The 9,530-nt window shown below is 45.0% G+C and overlaps 1 protein-coding gene across 1 annotated transcript; it reads right to left on the bottom strand.

The window, feature by feature from the left end:
- Positions 1 to 3,553: 3,553 nt before the first annotated feature.
- Bloc1s2 (biogenesis of lysosomal organelles complex 1 subunit 2) lies at positions 3,554 to 8,753 on the bottom strand. The gene is made up of 5 exons (XM_050149078.1): positions 8,666 to 8,753; positions 8,238 to 8,354; positions 5,176 to 5,295; positions 4,446 to 4,550; positions 3,554 to 4,018 (listed from the first exon to the last, which is right to left on the bottom strand). Exons 1-5 carry the CDS (start codon positions 8,718 to 8,720, stop codon positions 3,987 to 3,989), a joined length of 429 nt encoding a protein of 142 aa, XP_050005035.1. The 5' UTR covers positions 8,721 to 8,753; the 3' UTR covers positions 3,554 to 3,986.
- Positions 8,754 to 9,530: the final 777 nt, after the last annotated feature.

The following is a 9,530-nucleotide window of genomic DNA, read 5'->3' as shown; positions in this document are numbered from 1 at the left end:
AGCAACCACATGGTGGCTCACAACCATCTGTAATGAGGTCTGGTGCCCTCTTCTGGCCTTCAGGCATACACACAGAAAGAATATTGTATACATAATAAATAAATAAATATTTTTTAAAAAAATTCTAGTGGATGGTGGTGGTGCACACCATTAATCCAGCACTTGGGAGGCAGAGGTAGACAGATCTCTGTGAATTCGAGGCCAGCCTGGTCTACAACTGCTAGTTCCAAGTTCCAGGATAGCTAGGAATGTTACACAGAGAAATCCTGTCTCAAAAAAAAAAAAAAAAAAAATTAGTTTTCTAGTTTTGGGGGCTGGAGAGATTGGCTCTATGGTTAAGAGCACTTTTGCTTTTGCAGAGGATCTGGGTTCCATTCCCAGCACTCACATGTTGGTTCATTGCCATTGATAACTCCACTTCCAGGGGATTCAGCACGCTCCTCTGATCTCCAAAGGCACCAGACATACATGTGATACACATACATACATGCAGACAAAACATACATCCACATCCATCTTTTCTTAAATAAAAGGGCCCATTATAGATCAGAGAAGGAAGGATAGGGCAGTGGTGATGCGCACTTTTAATCCCAGCACTCAGGAGGCAGAGGCAGGTGGATCTCTGTGAGTTTGAGGCCAACCTGGTTACAAGAGCTAGTTCCAGAACAGCTAAGACTGTTATACAGAGAAACCCTGTCTCAGAAAAAAAAGGCATAGTTTATAATATGTACTCACTCATAAGTGGCTTTTAGACATAAAGCAAAGGTAAACCAGCCTACAATTCACAATCCCAGAGAACCTAGACAACAATGAGGACCCTACTAGAGACATACATGGATCTAATCTACATGGGAAGTAGAAAAAGATAAGATCTCCTGTGTAAATTGGGAGCATGGGGACCATGAGAGATGGTAGAAGGGGAGGGGAGAAGAAGGGAGGAGAGCGGAGAAAAATATATTGATGTGGGAGTGTCATATATCAATCTGTTAATTGATGTGGGAGTGTCATATATCAATCTGTTGATTTCATTGGTTAAGCAATAAAGGAACTCCTTGGCCCTGATAGGTTAAAACATAGGTGGGAGGAGTAAACAGAATAGGATGCTGGGAGGAAGAGGAAGTGAGCTCAGACTCTGCTCTGCTCCTGGAGAGAGCCGACAGCTCTGCTCTCAGGAGCAGAGACGCCAGGCTCCGCTCTCCCAGGCAGCTCCAACCCAGGATGGATGTAGGCTAGAATCTTCCCGGTAAGCGCACCTTGGGGTGCTTACACACATTATTAGAAATGGGCTAGTCCAGGTGCGAGAATTAGCCTAGAAGAGGCTAGATAGAAATGGGCCAAGCAGTGCTTAAATGAATACAGTTTGTGTGTTGTTATTTCGGGGCATAAGCTAGCAGGCGTCTGGGGTGTTGGGGACGCAGCCCCACCGCTCCTATTTCAACAATATATAGCTTAATAAAAACAATTTTAAAAAAAGAAGTAAGGATAAATGATGATGGTCTAGAGCAGTCAGGAGAGGTGGGAAGAGAAATAATCTCTCTTAGGGTCTTAGTCACTGTTCTATTGCTGCTGTGAAGAGACACCATGGCAAGGACAACTATAAAAGAAAGCATTTAGTTGGGGTTTGCTTACAGTTTTAGAGGTTTAGTCCATTATCATCATGGCGGGAAGCATGGCAGCAGGCATGGCAGACATGTGCTGAAGAAGTAGTTGACAACTAGATATTGATCCGCAGGCAGAGAAAGACACTGGGCTTGCCCTGGGATTTTGAAACCTTAAGCCTACCTCTAGTGACACACTTCCTCCAAGGCCACATCCCATAGCCCTTCTAATCCTTTCAATCAGACCACTCCCTAATGACTAAACATTCAAATATATGAGCCTCTGGGAGCCATTCTTATTCAAACTACCACACTTGGGAATGACACTGAGAACATCGGGCACCTTGCTAGTTAATAGCATGCTACCATAGATAAGACTACATTTCTTCCCTATCAAACTGTTTCTTTATTAACCACTATCTTCTGATATCTTTAGGCAATTGAGTCCCCCCAAATTCCCGTCCCACAACAGGCACAAGTAGGAAATATGTCACAAAACACTTTACTATATGAATGCTACTTCCTACCCTCCCCATTTAACACATAGACACTGCCTTAGTTAGGGTTCCTATTGCTGTGAAGAGACACATGACCACAGCAACTCTTACAAAGGAAAACAATTACCTGGGGCTGGTTTACAGTTTCAGAGGTTGAGTTCATTAATGTCATGGCAGGAACCATGGTTGCACACATGGTGCTTCTCCAGACACAGTGCTGGAGGAGCTGAGAGCTCTACATCTGGATACACAGGCGGCAGATGGAGACTGTGGCCCGTACTGGGCATAGCCTGAGAATATAAGACCTCAAAGCCCACCCCTACTGTAGTGATATTTCATTTGTATTTTAATTAAGAGTAAAGTTTGTCTAAATATCAGAGAGTAAAACAACCTTACAGACCAGGCAGTGGTGACAAACACCTTTAATCCCAGTAGCCACACTAGTTTGCTATAGAAACTGTGGTAGTGGTGCACGCACACCTTTAATCCCAGCCCTAGAGAGGAATACATGATGGAGGGCAGACAGCTCGCAGACACGGTCTCATTTTGAAGATTCTTGGAGGCAGGATGGCCATTTCAGACTGCGGTAGAGGTAAGAGCCAGTAGCTGGCTGGTTTGCTTTTCTGACCTTCAAGTTGAACCTCAATATCTGTCTCTGGGTTTTTATTAATAGTGATATATCCCCATAGAGACATACTTCCTCCAAGGCCACACCTCCTAATAATAGTGCTACTCCCTATGGGCCAAGCATTCAAACACATGAGTCTATGGGGGCCGTTCCTATTCAAACCACCACAGGAACACATACACATCGTGTCTATCACATTTCCAAAATGTGATGTCAAGAGTGTCATCTTACCCACACATCTGAATCAAGTAAAAACTGAGCCTGTGGTACAGAACAACGAGCTCAGCTTCTGGGGAGACTGAAGCAGGAGGGTCAAAAATTTAAAACCTATTGGATACCTCAAAGTAGGGGTTCTTAGCCTTCCCAGTGCTGTGACACTTTATTACGATTCCTCATGTGTGGTGACCCCAACCACACAATTATTTCATTGCTACTTCATAACTGTAATTTTGCTACTATTATGAATTGTAATGTAAATATTTGATATGCAGAATATCTGATATGTGACCCCAGAGGGGGCCAGTGACCCACAAGTTGAGACCCACTACCTTAGAAGAGACCCAGCCTTAAAATAAAAAGTAAAAGGGCTGGGGAAATGGCTCCTGGCTGAGCACTCAAGTGGGCATATTCAAGGTCTAGCTTCGATCCCTAATGGGGGTGGGAGTGGGCTAAGGAAAGCTCTCCTACACTGAGTTGTGAAAACACTCCTCACTCCTTCTGCTCGGTCCTTAAGATGGCCTTGGAATTAGTTTAGGAGTTTCTGTTATTGGCAGTATTATGGAAAAAGCAAATTACTGCCACACAAAGTGTAATAAATTACAAAACACACATTTGTTTTGTTTTCCTTTTTAATTTAGAATCTTGTTAACAATACATTAGCATCATCAATAGAAGACAAAACAAAACCCCCAGCCATGTAGAAAATTATGTGCTAGCTGACCACTACCAGGCAAGTACTCTCACTTGACTGCTGGCAAGCCCGGGTACACCTGGACTCTAGAGTCTCCTCCCTCCTGTAGGGATGATGAAGCGTTCAAGTATAAGGTGAGGAGCAGTTCCGAGGCTGGGTGTGTGAGGTGCCGCCTCGGCGGAGACTCAGAGCAGCCACAGCCCTCCAGTTTACCCAGCATCACAAGGCTTTGGGATTAACCAGCGCAGATTTCTTCCGAGGAACTGTGATGATTCGCCAGCCTCAGGATTGAGTGGTCATAAAACATTCTTCCATATTAAAAAATAACCACCTGACTCACACGAGCACACTTCTCATCGCTTCTCCAACTTCTTGTACTTGGCTTCTATTTGGGGAAGAAGAGGAGTTATATCTTTCAACACTAGCTCTCACAAAGACACCTACTAGTTAGGTTTTCAAACAAGTTCAGATCTACTCTTAAGGAGGTAGCAGCTTCAATCTCATCATCTGCTCGAATACAGAGATCATGGACCTGCATAACTTGGAATAATCAAATGTATACACCCAGACTGAAAGCCCAAACCACAGTCACTAGGTCCTAACTCTGTCAACAGCACATGCTTGGATAGCTCAGACAGAATGAAGCAAGATCTATTGGCACTTGCCCTATTGGAAGCCTTACTAAACTTTGGAAACTGCCCTCCCAGGGACCAGATGCCCTCTCCTGACCTCCACAGTTACCTCATGCACATGGTGCTCAGGCCAAGCACTTACAAACCTTAAATGATCAAAACAGAAGTAAAAATAGTTACCCAGTTTCTTTGAATAAGCGTCCAACTTGTAGGCTGCCTGCTCGAGAGCCGCCACCTGCTCCTCAATCACATTGATCTGCTCCAGATACGGCTGGAGTCCAGCATCTTGAAAAACAAACAGAATGTCCGTATAGCGTCAGCAAGCAGAGAAAGAGTAGAGAATAAGACAGCTAAAGTTTCTCCTGCTGTGCCCAACAAGGATCAGGGGGCTGTCATTAGTGTCACTGGCAGGGCAGATGCTCTGTGAAGACATAGCTGGCTTCCTGGGTACATTGGTGACCCAGCCAAAGTAAGTAAGTCATTCTCTTTTCAGATTTCCCTTCCCTGGAAACGTTTCTGCTGATGAGTTAGCGTCTTGGCCATGCCCATACTAAGGATGCCCTAGTGACAATGGGCGTTTTTCAGTGGAAAAAATAAGTCAGACCATGCTAAATGAACATTTTCAATTCATAGAGTTTCTGCTTATAAAGTAGTTCTTTGGGGATTTCATTGTAAAATCAATTCACTAGACTCTCCTTTGTCTACTCTTCTTCTAGGAATATACTGTCTAAAAGCAAGGTTTAGAGACAGAAATAGGCATCCCACCGAAGCACACTCATCTTCAGAATGGAAGAAGACCCCTTGGTCGGTAGTGTATTCAGGAACACGAGTTCCCGGGAAGCAGGGATACCCTGTTCCCGAGCACTGAGTACAAGCAGCACTTACTAGAGGGACGGAGAGCGGTACTCACATTTCTGGTTTAAGTCCTTGAGGTTCCTGCTGATGTTTATAGCAATATCTTTCATTTCAAGGTACTTTAAGCTTGTGAGCTTATTCATATTTTCCAGGAGTTTATAGTCTTCGCTGGTGGCTTTAAAATGCACAGAGAATGGAATGCCTTTAGGATTTGTCTCAAATTACTGGAATACAGAATTTTAGGTCAAAAGAGTTCAGGGAGGGAACACAGAAGTTCAAGGGAGAACCCTCAGGTTACTTTTTTTTAACATATTTTCCTTTTTTAATTTTTTTTTAACTTTTATGTACACTGGTGTTTGACCTGCAAGTCTTTGTGAGAGAGTCAGATCTCCTGCAGTTGATTTCAGACAGTTGTGAGCTGCCATGTGGGTGCTGGCAATGGAACCTGGGTCCTCTAGAAGAGCAGCCAATGCTCTTAACTGCTGAGCCATCTCTCCAGCCCTGTCCACCCCAGGTCACTTTCAATCTGTGACATTTATACTTAGCTTAAACCCTGTATCTCTGAGTAGAAACTGAGGCACCAACCAACAAACGAAACTCAGCAAGGTCTAGAAGAGTTTGTGTCACAGTTAGAAAAGAAATGGTAAACTTGTGTCAAAGCAAAAAGAAGTGAAATAGTCTTGGTACTTATATAATATAAAAAATATAAGTCAGATGGTAGTGGTGCACACCTCTAATCCCAGCACTTGCGATGCAGAGGCAGACGGATCTCTGAGTGAGTTGTAGGACAGTTCTATAAAGGGAAACACTATCTCAAAAAAAAAAAAAAAATATATATATATATATATTACACATATAAATAATCTAGAGGATTTTGACATAGTATATACAGATGAACTAGAAATATAAACTTTCTATGTGTATATATATATATATACACACATATATATATGGTATCAACTAGTGTGTGTGTATACATAGGTATGTGCAGGCTAGCAGTCAATGAGTCTTTCTCAATTACTATCCACCTTATTTCTTCCATACAAGGTTTCTCACTGAAACTGGAGCTTACCAAATTTAGCTAGACTGGCCAGTGAGTTTTAGGAACCCTCCTACGTCTACCTCCCCAGACTTGAGGTCCTCGTGCTTGCGAAACAATCAATCCCTGGAACCCAGATGGTGAAAGGAGACGACTGACTCCCGAAAGCTGTCCTCCAACCTCCACACATGAACCATGGAACATGGTTACATACACATACATATGTGTGCACCTGTGCTTGTGTGCATGCACACACGCACATACACACATACACACAAATTAATAAATTAAAATTTTTCTTTTCAAAAAGCATTTGTACAAGTCAGAATGACAATAGTGGAGAAATAACACTGGCTTGACTTAGTTTTATAATCACTTGGAAACTTCAAAGTAATTATCTACAAAATTATTTGGGGTTGCAAATGTTGTTCACTGGACAAAGCAAGGCTTTGTATATGCAAAGCCCTGGGTTCAATCCCTAGCAATTCACAATGAACTGCTCCATCTCCTGAGATGTCAGTCTAGGCCCTAAAGAGGTCACTTGTAGGTTCTGCACAGCCTCCACCTCCACACACAGTGCCTCCCCTGCAAAGATCAGTCTCGGAGCTCTGGACTCAGATGCACAAGGCACCTGAGTGCCTTCTGAAACCCTACCCGAGAGGCTCAGAAACAGCTACAAACAGGCAAGTCAAAACTGAAACTGTTTCCCACATACACACTGTTCTCCTTTCAGCTTCCTACTTTGGTTGACAGTCCTACCCACACTGACAACCTCACGACACCCACCTCGACAAATCCGGGGGCGTCACACCCGTACTCTCCCTTTCACTCCTTCTCTTCACTTTGCCTCAGACTCCCACCCCCTTCCGAGCAACTGCTCCCCTGTTCCTGTTCTCCTCCACATTGGCTCCCACTGCTATCAAATAATAATCTCCCTAAAACAAGGGCCACACACTTGGAAGCCAGCAAAAGAATGTGAGTAAGGAATGCAAAAGTTCATCTAATAAACACAAGGAAGTCATTCACGTCCACAGACGAGTATGCTCCCTCTCAGCCCAGAAAACCATGTCTAAACTGCAACAAATGAAAACCAACAGTAAGAGAACAGAGCTAAACAGCAAAGGACACTCAGTCCTACTGAAGGAGAGGAATCAGAACAAACCAAATCATACAGGCTTTAAAACAAGAAAAAGAAAAGAAAAAAAAAGAAAGAAAGGTAAGTTACTATTGCCACATCTTCAGAACTTCCAGAGAGACCACACAAATCTGAATTTTGTTACGGTTTCTCTTGTTCAAAAATAAATGAATAATCAGGTTGACATATTGGTGGCCTACAACCCCCCCCAACTTCTCTATTAAGCCTTTTTTCATAGATTCACAAATTGAGATCCCAGACAATGTCTGGGGGCGGGGCATGTGAGATGGCTCAGCTGGCAAGGCACTTGCTACAAGTCTGCAGACCTGAGTGTGGTACTCCGACCTATGGTAGAAGAGAACCAGCCCTCAAAAGCTATCCCATGACTTTTGAGTATGTATATATGCACAAACACAAAGTATGTGTAATTTAAAATAAAAATTCTAGAGAAGTGAAACAATGTAAGTTCTTATGACAGTGCAGACTCCACTTTCTGACTCTACCTCACACGCAGACACACGGTGCAGGCACACCGAACTACGTCTAACTATATCCGAAGGATGGATCCCCAAATCTTCAGACTAACCGTCTGGTCTAATCAAATTGCTTGCGGATTCCAGCTCTTTTACTAAGCATTTCCCCCTTTTTTTCCACTTCCTTCACACTCATGCAAAAAAAAATACACCTCCCGTAGGGAGGCACTTCTTGACTAATAGCGCGGAACTTTTGTTGTTAGCTCTTGTTACTACATTTGAAGAGGCCTGTGATTTATGTTTCTAAAGTGGGTCCTGAGCTTCTCTAGGAAAAAGGGTGTGGGGTGGGGGCGGGGGCGGGGCTCTTTTCCTTCCACCCAACCCCAGACCGAGGCTCCTAAAGCACCTCTCAGGTTTTTGCAGAGCCAAACGCAACAGCACAATCGGGATCAGCCAGGGCGGCGTCTCACCTGTCAGTTCCCCAGTCAAGTATGTGGCCATTTTGGAGAACATGTCTCGGCATAGCTCATTGATGTCAGCTTCGGCCGGCTCCTTGGCTTCCTCAGCTGTCTCCACCGCAGCATCATCTGGCCCAGGGGGTGGGGTGGGAGTATGTTGGAGTAAAGAATCCACAACCCAGACCTAACCCAGCCAAAGCGACCTCTTCCTACGTCCCTCCCGACCCGTGCTCGTGCAGTCAAGGCGCCTTCGTTCTCCACCTGCCACGATCTCAAGCCCCCCACTTCGTACTCGCCCGCCTGAAACGCCAACTCCATTCCCTTGCTTAGGGGCCAGACCTTCATCTCAGCGCCCTGGCGCGGCAGACAGTTGCACCCGCTCCTGCACCCGGACCCAGCCTCCCACTAGCTGCATCAACTCCAGCCACACCGAGTAGTACCTCTAGCCGGCTCCTCGCGTCGCGTAGCAGGGACGCCGTCCGCAGCCGCCGCCATGCCCAGCCCAACGCTGCTTCCGGTCCTGAAGCGTCTGCGCGTGCGCACCGCGAGTGCCCCGCCCCGCCCCGGGCTCGCGACCTTCTCGCCGTGCTAGTCTCTCCCGAGTCCCGCCTCAATTACCTTTTTATCAAAGTGCAAGCTTGTAGGCGAAACTGAAGCTAAGTTGGCTATTGTGAATCAACCCGCTACGGAGATTCACCGTACCTGGTGTTAAAGATGCGTTCATTTCTGCAACCATACCCTAGTTTTGTCACTTGGCTTGTACCAGCCACAGCCGGTCTTGGTGGTGGCCCCACAGTGGATCCATAACTTCTCAGATGAAGTTATTGGAAATAGGTGCCTCCTCCCAACACACTAGCACCCTGACAAGTTTTACTCACTAAAGAATAGCTCAGGGAAGCCGTGTTTTTGCAAGTTGTCTCCCACTAGCTTTCAGCCTGGTGTCTTTTTTTTTTCTTTCCTTCTTTTTATTTATTATTGGAGGGAGTCGAGACAGGGTTTCTCTATATGGAGCCTGTCCTGGAACTAGCTCTTGTAGACCAGGCTGGCCTTGATCTCACAGAGATCCCCCTGCCTCTGCCTCCTGAGTGCTGGGATTAAAGGTTTGTGCCACCACCACCCAGCTCAGCCTGGTTTCTTGATCCTAAATATTCTCTCCTTTCCTCTTCCCACAAGCCTTGGATTAATATCAACTCTCTGAGTCGTGCTTCTTAAAATGCAAGCTAGCCCCTAATGCTGTTTAATTGAAACCATCTTTCTTGAAGGAAGAGTCCATCACAGTTGACACATTGGTATCTTGATTGTATT

This window comes from Alexandromys fortis, unplaced genomic scaffold, assembly GCF_014885135.2.
Source record: "Alexandromys fortis isolate MF-2015 unplaced genomic scaffold, M_Fortis_MF-2015_v1.1 scaffold_16, whole genome shotgun sequence".
Lineage (NCBI taxonomy): Eukaryota > Metazoa > Chordata > Mammalia > Rodentia > Cricetidae > Alexandromys > Alexandromys fortis.
Note: the sequence above shows the minus strand (reverse complement) of the source record. Positions and strands in the feature narration are given on the sequence as shown.

Bases quoted from the DNA above. Each gene is read 5' to 3' on its own strand.
- Bloc1s2 (XM_050149078.1), bottom strand. From the start codon at position 8,720: ATGGCGGCGGCTGCGGACGGCGTCCCTGCTACGCGACGCGAGGAGCCG. The intron at 8,355-8,665 runs GTACTACTCGGT...CCCCTGGGCCAG, and splicing joins ACGCGAGGAGCCGGCTAGAG to ATGATGCTGCGGTGGAGACA. The intron at 4,019-4,445 runs GTAACTATTTTT...TTCCCCAAATAG, and splicing joins CGCTTATTCAAAGAAACTGG to AAGCCAAGTACAAGAAGTTG.